Consider the following 23,000-nt stretch of genomic DNA (forward strand, 5'->3'; position numbering starts at 1 on the left):
GGACTGCGGTGAGGCTGACTGGTCTGTAGTTTCCCGGATTCTCCTTCTTCCTTTTTTAAAGATGGGCACTACATTTGCCTTTTTCCAATTGTCTGGGACCTCCCCCGATTGCTGCAAGTTTTCAAAGATAATGGCCAGTGGCTCTGCAATCACATCAGCCAACTGCCTCAGCACCCTTGGATGCATTAGATCCTGCCCCATGGACTTGTGCATGTCCAGCTTTTCTAAATAGTCCTTAACCTGTTCTTTCACCACTGAGGGTTGCTCACCTCTTCCCCATACTGTGTTGCCCAGTGCAGTAGTCTGGAAGCTGACCTTGTCTGTGAAGAATGAGGCAAAAAAAGCATTGAGTACTTCAGCTTTTTCCACATCATGTGTCACTAGGTTGCCTCCCCCATTCAGTAAGGGTCCCACACTTTCCTTGACCACCTTCTTGTTGCTAACATACCTGTGGAAACTCTTCTTGTTACCCTTCACATCCCTTGCTAGCTGCAACTCCAATTGTGCTTTGGCCTTCCTGATTACACCCCTGCATGCTCGAGCAATATCCTCCCTAGCCATCTGTCCAAGTTTCCACTTCTTGTAAGCTTCCTTTTTGTGTTTAAGCTCACCGAAGATTTCTCTGTTAAGCCAAGCTCATCGCCTGCCATATTTGCTATTCTTTCTGCACATCGGGATGGTTCATTCCTGCACCCTCTATAAGGCTTCTTTAAAATACAGCCAGCTCTCCTGGACTCCTTTCCCCCTCATATTAGTAATGTTCTGCCTGGTGGCACGCTGGGGTAGATGGAACAATCGCGGGCAACAGACAGTGGCAGAGAATGTGGGAAGGGAGCTGGAGGGCTGCAGAGCTAAGGTGATGCCATGTCACAGAATCATAGAATATCAGGGTTGGAAGGGACCTCAGGAGGTCATCTAGTCCAACCCCCTGCTCAAAGCAGGGCCAATCCCCAACTAAATCATTCCCAACCAGGACTTTGTCAAGCCTGACCTTAAAAACCTCTAAGGAAGGAGATTCCACCACCTCCCTAGGTAACCCATTCCAGTGCTTCACCACCCTCCTAGTGAAATAGTGTTTCCTAATATCCAACCTAAACCTCCCCCACTGCAACTTGAGACAATTACTCTTTGTTCTGTCATGTGCTCCAGCCCCCTAATCATTTTTGTTGCCCTCCGCTGGACTCTTTCCAATCTTTCCACATCCTCCTCGTAGTGTGGGGCCCAAAACTGGACGCAGTACTCCAGATGAGGCCTCACCAATGTTGAATAGAGGGGAATGATCACGTCCTTCAATCTGCTGGCAATGCCCCTACTTATACAGCCCAAAATGCCGTAGTCTTCTTGGCAACAAGGGCACACTGTTGACTCATATTCAGCTTCTCGTCCACTGTAACCCCTAAGTCCTTTTCTGCAGAACTGCTGCCTAGCCACTCAGTCTGTAGCAGTGCATGGGATTTTTCTGTCCTAAGTGCAGGACTCTGAGATACGTGAACGTGTGTGCGTGGAGGGAGTGGGTTTGGGGGATGGCAGCCATAGCCCAGGGCAGGCTCTGGGTCTCACGTTAAAGAGAGATAGCCAACCCCAAAGGTATTGGTTTAAAAATAAACGAGTTAACATAGTTCCAGAGGGCCCCGCACAACCACCTTTCATTTCCCCTGATGTCTCTGCCTTTACAATCTCAGTTTCCTCTTTAGCGTTGCGCTCGTTGCTGCATGAGAGACCCACAAGAGGGGACCCTGACAGTGTGCAGGGGAGCTGCGACATGGACCTGCCTCAGAGAACGCAACCCAAAAAGACCTCTCCCAGTTGTAGGCATCCTGACACATCTGACGGCTGTGGAGTTGTTGGTGAAAGATGGGGAGCCCAATTCAGCTCTGTCACACCGGTGTAAATCCAGAGTGACTCCGCTGATGTTGGGGCTATTACTCTGGAGAGAGAGGGATGTGGCCTCTTCCTGTCCCAAAATAATCGTCCTCTCAGCCACCATGTGCTGCTGGGAGGGATTTAAAACTTAGTGTCTTTAGAGAACTGTGTCGTGCCCCAGGAAACAAAAGGCCAGTTGCATCAACGGCACCTAGACACATCACTGAAGCAGGGCAGCAGCCGAGCGGCTCCCACCAAGCCCTCCTTTGGGAAGGACCTGCCTCCGCCCCACGAGCGCACTCCGCTCCCTTCTCTCAGCTCCACGTCCACCTGGCGTCCTGGAGCAGGGAAGAGCCGTTCTCTCCAGGAGCTGGACATGTCGCTGCCCGTCTCCCGGGAGCAGAGAGGGAAGCGAGGAAGAGGAGAGCGCAGAAAGAGAGGGAGCTCGCTGCCCAGTCCATGGCCCTGGGGAAGAGAGAATTTGTTATGTAGAGAGAGAGACCTGGCAATAGCCGAGGAGTTTGATTACATGTGACTGCATATGTAGCTCTGAGATTGTCTCTACCTTCTTCAGTGCCCCTTCCCCACCAGTCACCTCCATTCCCTTCTTCCAACCCAACGCATGTCATTCCTCTTCTCCCTATTCCGCCACCTAATCCCTGTGATTCTGCTTCTGCATCGCCCATTTTCTGTGCTTTTCCTCTCCCCACCGCCTATTTTGATATTTCAGTCAAGCAATTAAATAAACCAACTCCCTTCACGATGGCTGTCACGAGCTCTTTTGACGTCAGGTTGCGGAACGAAAGTCAGGCTTTGCGATTCCTTAGGAATTTGATCCACTTTATTAATCAAAATAGAATTTAAAAAGAAAATGGGAAATTAGCGAAGCCAGAGCAGAGGTGCTTTTAGGCTACTGTCATGAAGTTTAAAAGATTGAGTGTAACACAGAATGTTAACTCTTCTCAAGAAGGAAAGATCCAGTCATTGCGAGCTGTTCTCTTATTCCTTGAATCTAATCACACAGTGGTGAAATTACCACCAAATTTAACCCCTGGGCTAAACTTGATCCTATGGCTACATCCTAAATTAATCACATAATAGTCAAATTACACTTAGTCACTATTCGCTGAATAGGCTATTGATCCTAAATATAGATCCTTCACTTGGCAATCCAGTTATGCGCCACTCAACTATAGCACTACCTAGGGTTAAACACCAATCGAGCTATATTGCAATCAGCAATTTGTGGGACTGTATAGGACAGTAAGCCCAACGGTAGAGCTAAAATTACTGTCTGAGGGTTTAGACAATTAATTACAGAAAAGCGTCAAGTTAATTTAAAATGGCCTTTTCAGGCAGTGAAAATAAATCAGAGACCACATCTTCATCCTAAAAATACTAAAATCACACGTACTTAACCACGGGCTGCTGATCGTTTACATTTATTTTGATATGTCTTATAGCAAAAATCTGGAATCCTCATTTTAACTTGCTACAAATACTTAAATAACGGGGGTAAAGGTTCAGCAATAGTTATTCCGTTAATCTAAAAAACCATTTCACGTTTTAAGGGACTTGTCACTTTCTGGTGCTCACAAATCATATGTCTATGGGCTGGTTACTTTAGCCATTAAGCAGACAGCTTTCTTTGAGTTATCTTTGTAATGCACTTCTTATTAGAATCAAGCTATTCTGAACCAGAATAGCAAGTTATTCCGTCTCAGCGTGTTTCAATCACTCAGTGACTTAATATTATTTCTAGACATTTACTGTCAAACATTTTTTTTGCTAGCAAACGACAAATGCATTTTATCCCAAGAACAGTCACGGAGTTTAGATTGCATATTTTATAATACAAAGTCCTCGGTAGGGTGGTCGCCATCTCCTCAGCTCCTTTTGTGAGCCTCTATCTGCAGGGTGGAAGCCCTTTCTAGAAGTCTCCATTTTTCACTCTCTGATCTTCGGCAGTTTCCCCGTCTTCTTTGAAGCTTTAAGACTCAAGCTGTACAAAGGCCAGAAACGAATTAGCCGGTTTCTTGTCACTGGGCTCCAGAGCGGAGCCGAAGATAATTAATGAAACGGCAGGGCACAATTGCTGCTCTTTCCCTGCTTCATCTCTGTTGGGTTTCCCTTTCCAGCGTGCCGTTAAAATCGCCACGGGGAGGAGGAACGACAAGCCCAGATGCCAGGGAGATGGAGTTGGAGAGGAAGTTGTTCTGCCACAGCCAAAGCGAGGAATAGGCCATGTTCGCTGCAGTCATGTCACCCAGGAGGTGGGCTAGGGGATCTGAGCCTCCTGCAGGGGCAGACTCTGTGTTCGCTCCCCCAGCCCAGCTGCATATGGGGTCGGTGAGGCGCTCTGCTCCCCGTGACTCATCTGTAAAACGGGGGTGGTTCTGCCTTACCCCTCAGGGATATGATGAGGGCACGCAGACTTTAATCCTACAAGTGACATGCACATGGTCTTAGCTCCAGGTTACAGCGGTGACACCATCAGCTGCGTTGAGTGGGGCACATCCTCCGCTGAGGCAATGCTATAGCTTAGAATCTGCCCATGCTGACTGGCCCTAACTACTCCCTGGCCCCTTTCTAGCAGGAATCATCAGTAACGAAGATGAGGATTCTCAGGGTGCATCCCGCCTGTGCTCCCACCACCCCATTGACTGCCTGGCCCTCCAGTTCTGCCGTGGTGTGTCTGACTTACTGACGGCATCTGTTCTGAGTCCCACACCACACCTCTGGCAGCCCAGCAAAGGTGTTTAGCATGATCTGAACTCTTGCCTCTAATACCTGGGCTACCGGCCTCTTTTGTTAAAGGTGTGTGTGTTGGGGGAGGGGGTAGATATTCAGAAGAATTATGGGCTGCTCAGCTCTGGGAAGGGGTAATGTAGTGAGTCGGTGTGGCTCCCCTCCTGCCCAGAGGAGGGAGCACTGGAGCAGACACCTGAGTGGGCGGAGCAACCGCCACCTGTCCCCGCCCCCCGGAAGTCAAGGGGCGGGACAGGAAGTATAAAGCCTGGCAGCCAGAGCTCAGTCAGGCGCCGGCCACCGCAGGGAGCAGACGTGCGGCCAAGAGCTCCCGACCAGGATACCTCTGAGGCCCGGGGATATTCGCCTAGCTGGCCGGAGCTGCCCCGGGCTCACTACGAGGAAGAGCCGCCGGAGCCCGTCCGTTCCCGTCATTGGGGGGAGCCCTTGGAACCCCCCCACAGCGACCCCGAAGGTGAGACCGCACCAGAACCCCTTCGGCCCTGCTGTTACCCGGAGGAACCGCCCGAGTACAACTGGCCGGACTTCCCGACGGAGCTGCCGGACCTGCCACCAAGCCCCGGCCGGGAGGAGCCTATGCTAATGGACTGGACCCTGCCCGGTGCCGCGGACGAGGTAGGCCCTGAGGGGGAAAGTGGAAGTAGCCCGGGGGTAGCCGACCCCGGTCAGGCTGTCGAGGCATGCGAACCCATGTCAGTGTGTTTCGGTCAGGATACCCCACTGACCGGCAGCGGCAGTAACCGCTGTTAGGGCCCCGGGCTGGAGCGCAGTGGAGTGGGTGGGCCTGCGTTCCCCCCTGCCACCCCACACACGGGTGGCAGGCTTCCCCCTCACCCAACGCTCTGGTCTCGGCGCCAGGGCTTACCCCCAAGTGAGTGTTGCTCAGCCCCTGTGCAAGGGGGCCTGAGCTCCGTAGCTGTGTAGCTGCTCCGCCCCTGCGTCCAAGGGCCTGAGCAGTGTCGGTGTGGGCCCCGCCCTGAGCGAGGGCCTGGGCCTTCCCTCGTTGAACTACTAGTGCCCCAGCCCCCCTGCACCAGAGGGCCTGGGCCGTTGAACTGCTAGTGCCCCAGCCCCCCTGCACCAGAGGGCCTGGGCCATTGAACCGTGTTTGCCCAGCCCCCCTGCACCAGAGGGCCTGGGCTATTGAACTGCTTGTTTAGCCAGCCCCCCTGCACCAGAGGGCCTGGCCTCCTGAACTGTGTGTTTGCCCAGCCCCCCTGCACCAGAGGGCCTGGGCTCCTAAACTGAACTGCTTGTTTAGCCAGCCCCCCTGCACCAGAGGGCCTGGCCTCCAGAACTGTGTGTTTGCCCAGCCCCCTGCACCAGAGGGCCTGGGCTCCTAAACTGAACGGCTTGTTTAGCCAGCCCCCTGCACCAGAGGGCCTGGCCTCCTGAACTGTGTGTTTGCCCAGCCCCCCTGCACCAGAGGGCCTGGGCTCCTAAACTGAACGGCTTGTTTAGCCAGCCCCCCTGCACCAGAGGGCCTGGCCTCCAGAACTGTGTGTTCGCCCAGCCCCCCTGCACTAGAGGGCCTGGGCTGCTGCACCGCTTGTGGACTACTCAGCCCCTGCACCGAAGGGACTGAGAGCCGAGTTAATAGACTGTTTATTTCGTGGACAGGGAGTCGGTGTGGCTCCCCTCCTGCCCTGGAGGGTCGAGCCCCGGCAGGAACCTTTTACAGGTAAGAACAGGCGTCTTTCGTAGAATCACCAAGTGACAATGGACCTAACCCTGGGATTGTATTATGTTAGTGCTGAGGGGTCACTTCTGTCTTCAGGTACCAGCTGAAATCTGTATCCATTTGCAGATCCACCCGAAGAGGGGTAATGTTCTGGAAAAGGGGGTGAACAGCAAACAGTGAAGTGGCAAAATTTGCAGACAATACAAAGTTACTCGAGATAGGTAAGTCCAAGGCAGACTGCGAAGAGTTACAAAGGGATCGCACTAAACTGAGTGACTGGGCAACAAAACGCCAGATGAAATTCAGTGTTGATCAGTGCAAAGTAATGGACATTGGAAAACATAATCCCAACTACACATACACAATGATGGGGATTGGTCCTGCTTTGAGCAGGGAGTTGGCCTAGATGATCTCCTGAGGTCCCTTCCAGCCCTGATATTCTATGATTCTATGGGGTTGACATTAGCTGTTATCACTCAAGAAAGTCATCATGGATAGTTCTCTGAAAACATCTGCCCCGTGTGCAGTGCCAATCAAAAAAGTGAACAGAATGTTAGGAACCATTAGGAAAGGGATAGATCATAGAACAGAAAATATCATAGTGCCACTATATAAATCCATGGTACGCCCACACCTTGAATACTGCGTGCAGTTCTGGGCGATACATCTCAAAAAAGATATATTAGAATTGGAAAAAAGTACAGAGAAAGGCAACAAAAATGATTATGGTTATGGAACAGCTTCCATATGGGGAGAGATTAATAAGACTGGGACTGTTCAGCTTGGAAAAAAGACGACTAAGGGGGGATATGATAGAGGTCTATAAAATCATGACTGGTGTGAAGAAAGTGAACAAGGAAGTGTTATTTACTCCTCATAACACACAAACCAGAGGTCACCCAATGAAATTAACAGGCAGCAGGTTTAAAGCCAGAAAAAGGAAGTAATTCTTCACACCCCTGTGGAACGCATTGCCAGGGGATGTTGTGAAGGCCAAAAGTATAACTGGGTTCAAAAAAGAATTAGCTAAATTCCTGGAGGATAGGTCCAGCAATGGCTATTAGCCAAGATGGTCAGGGACACAACCCCATGCTTTGGGTGTCCCTAAACATCTGACTGTTAGAAGCTGGGACTTGACAACAGGGGATGGATCACTCAATAAATTGCCCTGTTCTGTTTACTTCATCTGAAGCATCTGGCACCACTGTCGGAAGACAGGATACAGGGCTAGATGGACCATTGGTCTGACCCAGTATGGCCGTTCTTATGTTCTGATGAGCATGGGTGCCAGATTTGTATAATTTTTGGTAGTGCCCAGAACGGGTGTAAGCAGAGCTGTCCCATCCATAGGACGGACTGGGACAACCACCCCGGGCCCTGCGCTTTGGGGGGCCCCATGCTTCAGGGGGACGTGAGGTCAAGGGCAAGTTGGGGGGCTAGCAGGGGGTCTGGCATGGCAGCAGTGAGCAATTTGGCCCCAGCCCGCCCTGCTCCACCCTGTCGGCTCCTGGCATTGCTCGGGGGAGGGGGTGGAAGCCGGAAAGAGGGAGGGTGGGAGTGCGGAGGAAGAAGGGGAATAGGGGTGGGAAGGGGCGGAGCCGGGTGGGAAGAGGCGGAGCAGGGGTGGGAAGCGGTAGGGCGGAGTGGGCTGGGGATGGGTTGCTCGCTGCTGCCAGTGCCAAGCCCCCTGCTAACCCCTCAGGCCACCCTGGACCCCGGGTCCCCCACGAAGCGCGGGGCCCCCCCATAAGCCCAAACATCGGCGGAGCCAGGCCCACGTTCCTGAATATTGGTGGAGCACAGGCACCACGGGCCCATACAACTCACCGTCTGTGCTGATGAGGGTTCAAGAATTAAACTTACTGGCGGGAAATCGAGTTCTTCACCAGTCTGATCTGCCCGGAGTCTCTGAGAGCCTAGCAACAGCTAGGCCAGTCTAAATCTTCCCTTTTCCCCTGTCGGTGAGTGTGGAGGGCACCGTTGACCCGGAAGCAAGGAGCAGTGTTGGCCCTGCATCTGTCTACACTGCAATCCCAGGGTGGGAGTGCATGTCGTGTAGGTATACCTGAGCTAGCTTGGATCCTAGAGCAGTGATGCTTTGGTAGTGCCGGCTTCAGTGGGGGCCAGCGCCAGGAGTAATTACCCAAGGCACCAGCTGCTCTTGCATATCCCGCACTGAAGTACACACTGCTGCAGCTGCCCTGCGCCAGGACCCAAGCTAGCTAACACAGCTTGTCTACTCAAGATGTAGTCACACCCTGCGATTGCAGGATACACCTATCTGCAGTCAGGAGGCACAAGGGTCAGCGAGCGGCTTGTCAGTGAAACGAGAGCTATATCAAATGAACAACAGTGTGAAAGGCGGAAGGGTCTTGTTTATGGGGCTGGAGCGTGTCTGGCTCAGACTATTCAAACGCTCACGGCAAACACAATCTTACACTATCCCAGAGCGTCAGTGTTCTGTATGCTGCAGGTTTGGGTATCGCTCACCAGTCCAGTAGAAACTGGAGCTCTTGTCTGCAGGGCAGGGACCACTTGGGCTGGGGAGACTAGAGAGCTGCCTTGGCTAACATGGCTTCAAACGTCTCTTAACGTGCAGCGCAGATGGCCTGGGAGTCCTCCCTCTCCCAAGGATGCTCTCCCAAGCAGACGTACAGCTGCACCTTGCTGCAATGGAGTGTATATCCCACACTGGCACTGAAAGGGTTAAGGGGAGCTGGCGCACTCAGTTAAGGCTCTGTTTGCTACCACAGGCTGTGACAGGCTCAGTTAAAGAGGGAGCCCCGGAGGAAAGGAGCTGGGGTGATTATGAAGGGGAGAAGCCCAGAGACAAGGGGGCTGCAGGGAAAGAACTGTGTAGTTCGTCTCTGGGCCAGGGAAGGACTTCTGGGCAGCAGAGGAGGAACGTACTTCTTGGGACCCTCTCCTGAGAATCAGCTCTGAAGGGTCAGGAGAGACACAGAGCAGCTGACGGGGTGGAGCAAGCTCCAGTGGTGAGGGTAGGGTCTGGACTTTCAGAGGAGAGCCCTGGGAGGTGTTTGGTTGAGGAGGGGAGCAGGGGAGACTTAAGAGGGAAGAAAGGCCAAGCCCGGCCAGGGCAGAAGTCGGGTTAAGTTTATATTTTCATTTGGGGGATTCCAAAGGAATGGGGAGTAATTGGCTAGGTACCAGGACAGCTGAAAAAGAGCTGGGGGCTACTGAGGATCACAAATTGACTATGAATCAGCACTGTGATTCAGTTGTGAAAAAGTCTAATATTCTGGGGTGTAAAACAGGAGTGTTTTATGTAAAATGGGAGGTAACTGTCCCAGCACTCGTGCAGCCCCAGCTGGAGTAATGTGTCCAATTCTGGGCACCGCAATTTAGGAAAGATGTGGACAAATTGGGGAGAGGCCAGAGGAGAGCAACAAAAATAATGAAGGGTTGAGAAAATCTGACCTCTGAGGAAAGGTTAAAAAATCTGGGCATGTTTAGTCTTGAGAAAAGCAGACTGAGGCGGGACCTGATGATAATCTTCAAATATGTTAAGGACTGTTATAAAGAGATCAGTTGTGCTGTGTCCATGAAGGTAGGACAAGAAGCAATGGGCTTAATCTGCAGCAAGGGAGATTTAGGTTAGATACTACGAGAAACTTTGTAATTATAAGGGTAGTTAAACTCTGAACTAGGAGAGGAGGCTGTGGCAGCACCATCACGGGAGAGTTTTAAGACCAGGTTGGGCAAACTCGTCTAAATTGACTTGGTCCTGCCTCAGCGCAGGGGCCTGGACTTGGTAACCTCTTGAGGTCCCTTCCAGCCCGACATTTCTCTGATTCTAGGAGAGCCCCATGAGTCCTGGCTCTGACAGAAGGGTGAATGTAGAGCGGCCGGGGAAGGTGGAGGTTGTGGAGCCTGAGAAGAATGCAGGTATGGAGTGGGCCCGAAGGGGCTGTGGTAGGAAGAAGCCCAAGGAGGTAGCGGAGGTGGGTCTGAATAGACAGATCCTGCCGGCTCACTACAGAGCCTTGGGCTGGAACCCAGAGGAGAGGGAGGGCCTGGGCTTCCCTGCCAGTCCACAGGAATCTGGACTGAAGACCTGACATAAGGACACAGGACACTTGTTTGTTGGACTCTCTGTTACCCTGGAAGGGGTGGGACTGAATGTGACCTGGCTGGAGAGTTGGCTCGCAAAAAGAGGCAGAGCACTGGAGGGCTGCTAGACGGGGAGAGCTCACTATGGTAAGTCCCTCCTACACCCATCGTCTGGGGAAAGCATGTTGTTAAGGGTTATGGCTTCACAACTCTTAGCTGGGCATGTGGTAGCCCAGGGGAAGCTAACCTGGCAAAACTGAGCTCTCTGTCTGCCAGACATTAACCCTGGTAAGGAGCCTTATTTTTCCCTATACCTGTGAACGCCACTTGGTGCGGGCCAGTGGTATTTTGCCAGGCTGGGGTTGCCAGGATCAGGGTTGCATCGTAGGTCTGTCGCTAGGGTTTGCGTTGCTAACTGCTACATAGGGAAGGATGGTCCACAGGATGTGTGGTGAGCGAGGGCCATTTGAAGCGATAGTCAGCGTAAGCCATATTAAACTCTATGGCTAATGGGTCCAGCTCTACACGGCCGATCTTGCAGAGGGTGGATTCTGCTGTTGGGAACCTTTCGATACTTTTTTAAAAATGGCCTTCTGTGCCTCAATGCTTGTGTGATGGGAAATGGAGTGACGCCTAAACTTGTATGGCAGATAGCACCACCAGAACCAGTGAAGCCAGCTCTGTAGGGCAGTGTGTAGCTTATATGCTCGCTGCCCTCTCCTGCAGAGACTGGGTCTTGGCCTTCAGCTTTATTGAACCACCAGCACTAACATCCCATAAAAGGATCGAGTCCCTCTTTCAAGTGATGGGATCCTTGCTGCTGAGAGCCTGTTCTGAACCTTGCACATAACAGAAGAAAGGGTTATGAGAAAGCGGGCAGAGCGAGACAGTCTATTGGAGGCACTACGCCGGGAGTTAGGAGACCAGAGTTTGATTCCTAGCTCTGATAGCAACCTGCTGTGTGACCTTGGGCAAGTCACTTCCCCTTTCTATGCCTCAGTTTCTCCTCCCACCCTTTGTCTGTCTTGTTTATTTAGCTCATAAGCTTTTCCGGGCAGGGACTACTTGCTGTGTATGTGTAGTGCCGAGCATAATGGGGCCCTGATTTTAGCTGGAGACTCCAGATGCTACTGTAATAGAAATAAGAGGATGTGGCAGGGCAGGCTTCCCTGTAGCTGGAGTGTGTCAGAACTGCGTGGCAAGTAACAAATGGGAGGCGGAAGCTGAGTCCGTATTAGTGGGGTGGATGGCCCGAGGAAGTTTAAAGAGACAAAGGGAATGACCAGGAGTGGGGCGCTCAGAGCACAGCTGAAGGCATGAGATGTGGTGGCCTTGGTTGGACAAGGCCTGGGGTAAACTTTGCAAAAGCACTTAAGTGATCTGGGAGCATGAATCTCATTGAAAGTCAATGGGACTCAGATGCTAAGAGACTATGAGCATCTGGGCCTAAGGTATTTAGGTGCCCAACTCCCATGAAAGCCATGGGAGTTAGGCACCTAAATACCTGCCCTTGAGGTTCTGGGCCTTAAATCACTTTTGCAAATGAGACTTGGGCGTTAAGTAATTAGGAAGTTTTACCTCTTGTCTTGATTTGAATTATAGCCGACAGCAAAGGCCACCCCCCTATCCCCGAACTGACTCGCTGCCCTCGATTAAAGGTGTGAGATGTAACAAGAACATGAGAATAGCAGCATCCAGACGTATCTTGCTCCTCCCTGCACAGTGAAAATATACACCCTCTCCCCTACCCTGGGCGGCTGTGGTGGGCGAGACTGGGAACTGACCTTCACTGGATTCCCCTCTCAGGTCACAGCTATGCCTCCTCTCGCCCTGCTAGCCACAAGGCGTTTAGCTCACAGGGAAGCGGTTTGGTTTTTGTTTGGGAGGCTGATTCTTTTCAGGGGGAGGCAGAGGAGGCAGTTATCTACGCTCAGATCAGCCACGGGTAATTGCCTTCCTTGGGGTTGTCAAGTGGCGCCGATTTGAGTGCGGGAGATTTTTAACAAACGGGAATGAAAAGCCCCGCTGAAACACGAAGCACGGGGGTGGGGGGGAGATGCTCCAGACAAACCTCCTCTCCCGCGGCTCCCCGGCGAGGAAGTCTTGGCAGGGAAGAGTGACGGGGTGGGGAGTAGGAGGAACGCTCCAAAAAGGAACAATTTGAGCAATTTCCATCCCAGATGAGAGGCAGCTTCCCTTCCCCTGGGTGCTCACCACCACACGAAGCGGCACAGTAATATCTGGCATAGACTCCATCCCTCAAGCAGGAGGCCACCCACTGCTCTGATACAGCCCCAGAGCAATGCAGGGCACTTACCCGACAAAAAACAGATGCATCCCTATTATTTTTGTTTCCATGGTGCCTAGAAGTATCAACTGAGATTGGGGCCCTCTTGTGCTAGTTGCTGTACAGACATATAGGAAGAGACAGTCCCTGCCCTGCCCCAACGAGCAGGGACAAGATAAAGGAAGGAGCAGTGAATGGGAGGTATCATTATCTCTGTCTTATAGATGAGGTCTAGATCCTCACAGGTACTTAGGCTCCTAACTTGCACTGACTTCACTTGAGGATTCAGGCCTGTGGCACATAAAACCATAGAATATTAGGGCTGGAAGAGACCTCACGAGGTCATCTAGTCCAACCCCCTGCTCAAAGCAGGACCAACACCAACTAAATCATCTCAGCCAGGGCTTCGTCAAGCCGGGCCTTAAAAACCTCTAAGGATGGAGATTCCACCACCTCCTTAGGGGAACCCATTCCAGTGCTTCACCACCCTCCTAGTGGAATAGTGTTTCCTCATATCCATCTGGGAGTAGAATTCAGATCTCCTTAATAGCAACACCATCTGTCTTCTCAAGTACATGTGACCCGTCCCCTTATAGTGGCTGATCCACAGAGGATAAGAGTCTACTATAGCTACCTGCTAGAGGAGTTATGACTTTACAGAGCTGGTCAGAAAAATGGATTTTCCATCCCACAAAAAATCTGAGGTTTTGACCAAAAAAAAAAAAAAAAAAATCATCCTCAATTGGGATGAAAAGCCAAAATGTTGAAATTTGGGGGGGGACACGAAATCCTGAAAAGAGAATCATTTTGGGTCTGCTGAAACATTTTGGTGGTGATAAATCAAAATGCAGCATTTTGAATGTTCACCCTTTTTAACTTAAAAAAAATTGTACATAAAATAGAGAATTTCAAAACAATAAGTCATTTTGGTATGAAAACTCGCAACTTGTTGTTGTCAAAATGGGATGTTTAGACATTTTTCAAAACATTTTTTCCAATTTTTGTAAATGAAATTTTGTCAAAATTGACATGATTCCGTGAAAAAATTTGGTTGAATCAAAATGGCATTTTCCAATGGAAAGCTGTTTTGACAAAAATCTTCTGACAGCTCTATTTCTTTAGCTTAAGTTTTAGAGGTTTGTGCTTTTAGTGCTGGAGTTCCAGGTCCTCTGAGCCTAGGCAGACGAGAAAGCGTGGGAGAAAGGAAGAATTATGTATCCACATTTTACAGGTGGGGACATGAGTTGCTGTTAGATCCAAATCTAAATATGGATTCAGAAGCCTCATGTTTAGTATCTGGCTTTGAAAATGATGACCATGTTGCTTGCCCTGAAGAGGTCAGGGGCAAAGGTGGAGACATGCTTAATAGTGATCGATTGAGCGCTTTGAATCTATTTAGCTTAACAAAGAGAAGATTACGGGGCGACTTGTTCACAGTCTATCATGGGGAACAAATATTTAATACTGGGCTTTTCAATCTAGCAGAGGAAGGTCTAACATGATCCAGTAGCTGGAAGTTGAAGCTAGACAAACTCGGACTGGAAATAAGGTGTAAACTTTTAGCGGTGAGAGTAATTAACCATAGGAACAATTTGCCGAGGGTCACAGTGGATTCTTCATCACTGGGACTTTTTACAAGCAAGACTGGATGTCCTTCTAACAGATCTGCTCTAGGAATTATTGGGGGGGCCTTCTCTGGCCTGTGTGATACAGATCAGACTAGATGATCACAATGGACCTTTCTGGCTTTGGAATCCATGACGGGGGGTTTGGGACAGAAACACTATTCCAGGCGTCTGGGGTGAGGCAAAGGAGACACGGCTGCCTGTAGGAGCAGATGAGCTGGATTGGCAGAGCAGGGTGGGTGCGAGAGCTCCAGATGAGCTGTAGGCAGGGGCAGAGCTGGGCAGGGCTTTAGGGATGCCGATTCTGTGAATGACGCCAGGTTGGTTAGGGGGCCTCCTTCCTCCCCGTTACAGGAGAGCAGTCCAGATCAGCCTGGCCCATCCTCCAAACACCCACCCCTGTCCTCCTTAGTGGCTAGAGAAGGGCAGGGCACAGGGCTCCTCTGATGGGGAAACCAGAGCCGGAGCTGCTTGGGCAGGTCCTGGGACACATCTGCTCTTCTAGGGGAGGAGTCATGGAGCATCTCAGGCTGTCCACGGCGGGAGAAAGTAGAATGAACCCTGGTGTAGAGAGGAGACTGGCCAGGAGCCTTAAGGTCCTGGTGAAGGCTGGTCCTTCTCCATCCTTTTCCTGGAGCCAACAAGGTTGCCAGGTGCCAAGTGAGAAGGGTATGAAGTAGGGAGAGGGGATGAGTGCTGGAGATAGGGTTGCAGGGGGCTCTATGGTGTTCAGTAACATGGGTAGCTTCCCCCCCCCCCCCTAGGAACTGGTCATCATGCCCCTTGTCACCCACCCAGCCACATCAGCACTGGGGATAGGTCTGGCGTAGGGGGCACAGGCCACGTAGGGTTCCCACTAGGCAGAGATTCCCAGAGCTTTTCACTGGGCAGCCCCCTTTGTAGTTCCATGTCCCATGCACGCCCACCTTTTTCTCCCCTCTCCTTCCCAGCCAAGCCCTGCCCCCAAGACCCCTACTCGGCTCTGCCCAGCCCCCTTGCTCTCTCTCCTAGCCTGCTGCTCCCTCAGGCCACGATCCCTACCAGGCTGCACCTGCTGACTCCATCTGGTGGCTTCAGCTGCTTCCTCCATGTTGCAGCTGCCCACCCACCACTGCTGCCTGTTGCCACCAGCCCAGCATTGGGGGCATGTGCAGGGTAGCAATGGGTCCTACAGAGGCGGGCTCACTCTCCAATCCTTCCCCTTGTGCACCGGCTGCCTCCTACTCCTCGGCAAGTAGCAAGGACGTGGGACTGTCTGACTGCACATCAGGTCCTCGTGCGCCCCCCCGATAACCTCCTGCGGCACCGCACAGTTTGAAAGCCCTCGGGGATCAAGCCATGGTGCTAACGTAGCTCTGCTGAGCCAAAGGGGAGGAGGGCAGGATACAGGCTACCGCTGATGGAGTGGCTGAGATGAGACTGTTGACCAGGGCTACGTTGATCAGATTACTGGGGACAGAGCCCTGCTCATGATTGGGAAGGGGACGGGTGCTGGCGGCAGGGAAGGAGCTGCCCGTGGAAGGCAGGGGGATAAGGAAGTATCCCTACCTGCTTTGGGAGCAGCTCCTGGGTATGAAGTTCTTGGTTTGTGCCTTGTTTTCTCTAGACTCCACTTTTTGGGGGCATGGAGACGTTTAAGCAGGTGCATCTACAGATTAGAATGGTCACACAGGGACTTCCCCCCCCGCAGTGAATAGCACCCTGCCCTGCTCCCAGCCCTGGTGTCACTGCAACCCCGGGGGCTGCAAGAAAGTCCTCCATCTCTCTTCCACTGGCTGCACCAAGGGCCTTGTGAAAAGGATCCATTCCTGGAGAGCTCTAAGCAACTCCTGGTGCGGCAGAGGGCGCTCCTGCCCCAGCTCTTCCCGCAGCTCCAGCTCACACAGATTGCTCCTTTAACTTTCTGTGTCCAGAGGCATTGCAAGGAAAGGCGCTGGGCGAGGCTTTCAGGAAGCTGCTCCATGCTGAGCTGGAAAGGGCCAAAGGGGAGGGGGGGGAGGGAATTAACCTCTGACTATAGTGCTGGAAGCCTGTGATGAATGAACTGTGTCAGGGCGGCAGGCAAAGCCCAGCCCGAGAGTGGAAAGGTGTCTAGACCAAACAGCTGGTCTAAGAGCTGTCCAGTGCCATGTGGCAGCTGGGAAAGAGACGTAGGGGGCAAGCCTGGATTCCTGATGTTCTACCAAACCTCCCTTATCCCAGGGGACAGCCTGGAGGATCACAGCAGCTTTTAAAATCGGAGTGAATTCTCTCAGGAAAAAATGGGAATAAAACACTGAAAAGATCTTTATAGGTTCAGTTCAATTCCTGCTACAGTGGTCACAGACCGTCCCTGTGACGTCCCAGGGCAGAGACCCAGTACAAGGCCATGAACCACTTAAGTACTGTTTAACCGACCTAAGCCACACATGGGCCATGTGCTGGTCCCACTGCCCAAGGGAGAATTTCACCTTGTCCGGGAAGCAAATTGGTATCTAATTGTCCCTGGCTTTGAAAGACCGTAGTGGGCTCTTGCATTAATAGGTAGTGGTGATGCGCAGTCAATACTTTAATATGGGGCTTCCTGTGAAATATACCATGACAATTCCTCTCCCCCCCCACCCAGCTTCATAGGTTCCAAGGCCAGAACGGACCATTCATAGATTCATAGAAGATTAGGGTTGGAAGAGACCTCAGGAGGTCATCTAGTCCAACCTCCTGCTCAAAGCAGCACCAATCCCCAACTAAATCATCCCAGCCAGGGCTTTGTCAAGCCGGGCCTTAAAAACTTCTAAGGAAGGAGATTCCACCACCTCCCTAGGTAACCCATTCCAGTGCTTCACCACCCTCCTAGTGAAAAAGTTTTTCCTAATATCCAACCTAGACCTCCCCCACTGCAACTTGAGACCATTACTCCTTGTTCTGTCGTCTGCCACCACTGAGAACAGCCGAGCTCCATCCTCTTTGGAACCCCACTTCAGGTAGTTGAAGGCTGCTATCAAATCCTCCCACTCTTCTCTTTTGCAGACTAAATAAGCCCAGTTCCCTCAGCCTCTCCTTGTCAGACATGGGCCCCAGCCCCCTGATCATTTTCGTTGCCCTCTGCTGGACTCTCTCCAATTTGTCCACATCCCTTCTGTAGTGGGGGGCCCAAAACTGGATGCAATACTCTGACCATCTAGTCTGACCTCCTGCATAGCAGAGGCCAGGAGACTTCCCTGAATTAATTCCTGTTTGAACTAGAGCGGATCTTTGAGAAAAACACCCCATCTTGATTGAAATGCTGCCAGTGATGGAGAATCACCCTGGGTAAATTGCTCAAGTGGTGAATTACCCATGTGCTGAGTACTTCACTGGAGCGACACCCATGTACACCAGCGGAGGAGCTGGCCCATTGTGCACAAGTGAAGATGCCCTTGAAACAGTTCATCTCACAGGAGAGGACGAATGGTCCGGGCTTAAGGCACCAGCCTGTACCCTGGGAGGCCTGCATTCAATTCTCAGCTCTGCTGCAAGCATCCCTGGGCATGTCCCTTAGCCACTCTGGGTCTCAGTTCCCTGTCTGTACAATGGGGATCAGAGCACAGGGATGTGTGAGGATAAAGACATTTACCCGCTAATTTGGAGGTGCTCGGATACTAGGATATGGGGGGGAGGGTGTTAGATAGGAGGGGAAGGGGACATTTTGCCAGATCCTGGGGTTTGAAATAATCCCTGCCATTGGGCTCTCACTCTCCATCAGCATCACAGAGAGAGAATCGTGTCTGGCCCTCCGATCAAGGCAGTTTCTGTAACGCTGTCCTATTCCTGTCCTTAAGCGATGCCTCTTGCGGGCGCCAATGTCAAAAAGTGACGGGGGGGGGGGGGCTTCCGAAGGGGGGGGGTAATGTGATTTCATTGGCAAAGGGAGGGGCCACAGGAAATATGGGATGCTTGGCTAGCGTTTTGAGAAGGAGCTGTCGTAAAGATGTTTACTCTCAAAAAGTACTTAATTCAGTCACGGCGTCGGGGAAATGTTTCCATTCACCGTGAGAACTGGGGCTGGGGGCTGGGGGCAGCTGCCAAGTGCAGGCAAAGCAGAGCTGGTTCTAACCCAGTCCTGGCACTGACATCGTTTAGGGTAACCAAAGAGCTGCTAGAGATCGCTAGAGTGCAGCGTGCCCCTCATGGGTCCCTATGCTAGGGGCTGCCTGGGGACGGGGTAGCTTTAAAGGTGGCTCTGTTGGCTCTTCGCTAGCTTGGGAGGGAAACCACAGCTGAGGAGCTGCAGCTGCTTTCTGTTTTCTCATGCCACTCAGTGGAGCAGGGACCTCGAAGACTCTGGCCCTTGATTTTAAATGTGAAAGCAGCAAGAGTTTGGTTTTTTTGTTCTTGAGCTACAAGGGCAGGGGGGGTTGAATCAGCCTGGTAACAGTCCGTGTTTGCAACCTTAACGAGGGACATGCTGACCCCACAGTAAAACAGCCAACATCTGCAAAGCCAGCACTGGTACCAGGATCCTTTAAAACACCGGACTCTCCCTCTGGAGCTAAAGGAAGACTCAGTGACGGCTCTGTTCTTTCGAAAGTGCAGCCATCCATCAGAACACCCCAGGATCATGCACACCCTGCATAGTCCCCAGTCCTGGTCCCACTGAGCTCAGTGGCAAACATCTCCCATCAGCATGTGCAGGATTGGGACCTTTCCGTCCACTGAAATGGGTGGAAACTGGATTGGTTCCAGCAGGGCCGATCAGTTCTAGGGTTTGTCTCCCAGGAGCGCCTGTAGGGCTTGGATGTGGTCAGAGCTGCATTGTGCCAGGCGCTGCACAGACACAGCGAGAGAGATGCTCACACTAAATAGACAAGGGCGGGGCATGGGAAACAGAGCCGGTGCCTTGTCCCAGCTCACAGGGCAGGGCTGGGAACAGACCCAGGCCTCCCATGACCGAGCTATGGCCACAGTGCACATGGCTACTACCGCTTTGCTTCCTTGCAGCCTTTACTATCCTGCCAGCCCGGTTGGCACCTTCCTTTCCAAGGCCAGTAAGTTTCAAGGGGAAGCTGAGGCAGAGGAAAGTCCCTGGGGGTCCACCCAGGGTGGTGGCTTTACCGCTCATATGGCTCAAAAACGCTTGGCCGGGTTGTCCTCAAACTTTGCAGCAGGGCCCCTTTTTCCCTGCCCCGACCCCCAGGTCTCTGAGCCTGAGCCCTAGTGTGGGCTAAAGGGGGACTTGTGCCGGGCCATGCGTGGAAACGGGAGGATCCCCCCCCCCGAACCCCTTGTGGAGCAGCCAGGGGCCTGGGGGAGGCCGAGCCCCCGGGGCACCGACTTGCAGCGAGGTGGGTGGCTCTGGCTGCTCTGCAAAGCGGCGGCTGCTTCCCTCCTCCCCCCGCCTTCTCCCCGCCCCAGCCCTTGTCTCCTCCCTCCTCGCCCCGCTGCCGGTGCCTGCCAAGGGGATGGCGCGGAGCTGCCTGACATCACACGCCGGGGATGGGGGAACGACCACACAGCCCCTGCCGCGGCTGCCTTCAAAAGCGGCGGAGGCGGCTGCCGACTCGTCCCGCAGCCCTGGCAGGCGCATGGGCCGGCGGGCGAGACTTGGGCAAACTTCTTGCGCGCCGGGAAGCGCAGCCGGCGAGGGAGCGCGCAGCCTGGGGGCTCCCCCGCTGATGCGCCCCGGCCCCGATGGGGGCTTCTGAGCGCGGGGAGCCGAGGCTGCAACCGAGCCCAGAGCGCAGAGCAAGCGGGGCGCTCCCCACCCCTCCCGGATTTGCTCTTTAGAAGCCCCCCCCCGCAGCAAAATTTGGGGGGGCCCCAAGCCATGGACAGCCCCGAGGGCTACTCGGTCCAAGCCACCGCGGCCATCGCTGCCATCATCACCTTCCTCATCCTCTTCACCATCTTCGGCAACGTGCTGGTGATCATCGCCGTGCTCACCAGCCGGTCCCTCAAGGCCCCCCAGAACCTCTTCCTGGTGTCCCTGGCAGCGGCCGACATCCTGGTGGCCACCCTCATCATCCCCTTTTCCCTCGCCAATGAGCTGATGGGCTACTGGCACTTTCGGAAGACCTGGTGCGAGATCTACCTGGCCTTGGACGTTCTCTTCTGCACCTCCTCCATCGTGCATCTCTGCGCCATCAGCCTGGACCGGTACTGGTCCGTCAGCCAGGCCATCGAGTACAACTCCAAGAGGACCCCCAAGAGGATCAAGGGCGTCATCCTCATCGTGTGGATGATCGCGGCCTTCATCTCCCTGCCCCCCCTCATCTACAAGGGGAACAAGAAGGACAGCCAGGATGGCAGGCCGCAGTGCAAACTCAACGAGGAGGCGTGGTACATCCTCTCCTCCAGCATCGGCTCCTTCTTTGCCCCCTGCATCATCATGATCCTGGTCTACCTGCGGATTTACTTTATAGCCAAGCACCGGACCCGGCAAGGCTCCAGGGGCAAGAAGTCCAAGGCTGAGAAGAAGGGGACATCTAAGAAAATCACTGGCCCGACCTCTGAGACCTCTCCCCAGCAGCTGGGTGCAAGGGAACCCAATGGGCATCAGGTGCCCAATGAGGATAATGACCAGCCGGCAACCCCTACGCTCCCTGCCCACAGGACGTCTCTCCTGAGCCTGGAGGAGGAGCAGCAGCAGCTGCCGCCATCTGCCACTAACCCTTGCCAGCCCCAATCGGAGAAGAAAGAGTCTTCTGGCTCCAGCCCGCTGGAGCGCTCCCCACACTGCAGCCTCAAGCAGCGCAACGGGCACCCCCAGAGCTCTGTCAAGGGCATGGAGACCCTGGCCACTGCCAAGGGGGAGGTGCTGCTGGTGAGGAGGGTGAAGACCCTGAGTGCCAACCCTTGGAAGAGGAAGACCCACCTCAACCGGGAGAAGAGGTTCACCTTCGTCCTAGCCGTGGTAATCGGGGTCTTTGTCCTCTGCTGGTTTCCTTTCTTCTTTCTCTATAGCCTGGGGGCCATCTGCCCAGAACTCTGCAAGGTCCCCAACAGCGTGTTCCAGTTCTTCTTCTGGATTGGCTACTGCAACAGCTCCGCGACCACCGTGATCTACACCATCTTCAACCAGGACTTCCGCAAGGCCTTCCGCAAGATCCTCTGCAGGCAGGGGACTCAGACTGCCTGGTGAGAGAGCAGAGGGGAGGTGGGAGACTGTAGGTTGAGGTGTGGGGGTGAGGGTGGGGGGGGGAATAGTGGCAACATTCCACCGACGCTATTTAAAACACGTCTATTTATTCATCGGCTTTTGTGTTTGCAAAGAGTGGGGATGGGCAGTGGATACAAAAGACTGTTTTAAAGACTGTTTTGGATCAGCCTTTTTATATTTCCTGCAAACGAGTTAAAACCCCGGCCGTTTGCCAATGTATTTTCTACCAAGCTGGGGAGCCTTTAATGTGCATGCCATTCATATGGGTGGGATGAGAAAAACTCTCTTCCCACCAACTCTGCAGGAGAGTGTGTGTGACCTGCCTTCCAGGTAACCACAAGAGAGTCTCCTGCCAGTCTCTCTTCCTTCTTTCTGTCTCCCATTGGAGGTTGGTGTGGTGAGACTCAGAAAGAAATCTGCCCCGGGCCACACTTTCTCTCTGCTTAGGAAGGCAAGGGCCAAATTTGATGCTGGTCACAGCTGCATTGTGCCCTTTTATGCCAGCTGTGTGGTGGGTCGCAAACATGTACAGAGCTCATGTGATTATGGAAGTTTAATGCAGTAAAGGTTTCAGTCTGTGTGGGCCAGATTCTGCTCTCGGCTTCACTGGGGTAATTCTTGCTAAATCACAGGGCCAGGGTTCACCGAGTCCTTCATACTCGGACCCCCCATGGAACCCTTCACCAATAGATCTGGGATCTAGCTCAGACATGTCTCTCCCATTTAGCAGCATGGGGATGGTGGGGTGGTTGTCAACCCCAGATTGAGAACCCATGCCATAGGATTTCTGGGTGACAGTTCCCAGTGTGGGGGCCCTAGTGCGGACAAGGCTCCCGTGACAGCCTGTGCTTTTAACACCATGTCAGCATGACCTCCTGTGAGCATGGGGTTAAAAGGCCAGTGGTGGCAGGTGCAGTGTCTACGCCAGGGCTCCCACTAGTGGAGCTGCTAGCAAGGGGGGGAACTTGGGGAGGGACAAGCTGGTATGGACACAAGGTTTTTTTTAGGATTGACGCACTTGGGACCGAGAGGAGGGTTTGGGGGCGTGGATTTTCCTTCCTTGGTTCCTTTTTTTTTTTATGAAAAGAAGAATTCTTTCTTTTTTCCTCCTTTCTTTTTGCTCAGCCCATGCAACGTACACCCCCCTTCTCTGTATCTACCCCAGTCCGTCACCTTTCTACGGAATTCAGAACAAAGCATGCGGTCAAAGTCGCTCACAGATCCTGGAAACAGACAGAATCTGGCCCCATTCTCCAGAATGCCGAGTCTTCTAGGACTCTAATTTGCTTGATAGCTTCTGTCATTACCTCTAGGATCTGTAGCTCCTTCAGCAGTTTGTCTCTCCGATGTTTGTCTCTTCCCCCCTTCCCCCAAATGCATACTGAGCTCTCCAAAGCAAATAGTATCTGTTTGCAAGGAACAAAAACATTCAATCAAAGCATCTATGGTATGAATGCAAGTGGGAAAGAGAAGGTGGTTGATCAAGGATGTGTTAGTAGCTTTGATACGGTGTTTCTAAGCCTGAATCGTTCTTTTAAAAATGACACAACAGCCTAATTTTGCACATCAGAATGGGAGCTGTGAGCAGGA

At 52.7% G+C, this 23,000-nt stretch overlaps 1 protein-coding gene across 1 annotated transcript; it reads left to right on the plus strand.

Moving 5' to 3' along the window:
• The first annotated feature begins 19,767 nt into the window (after positions 1-19,767).
• Positions 19,768-21,401, plus strand: ADRA2B (adrenoceptor alpha 2B). The gene has a single exon (XM_024211213.2). The coding sequence runs from the start codon at positions 20,079-20,081 to the stop codon at positions 21,390-21,392; it is 1,314 nt and encodes a 437-aa protein (XP_024066981.2). The 5' UTR covers positions 19,768-20,078; the 3' UTR covers positions 21,393-21,401.
• The last annotated feature ends 1,599 nt before the right edge of the window (positions 21,402-23,000 follow it).

This window comes from Terrapene carolina, unplaced genomic scaffold (assembly GCF_002925995.2).
Source record: "Terrapene carolina triunguis isolate 2854851 unplaced genomic scaffold, T_m_triunguis-2.0 Scaffold53, whole genome shotgun sequence".
Lineage (NCBI taxonomy): Eukaryota > Metazoa > Chordata > Testudines > Emydidae > Terrapene > Terrapene triunguis.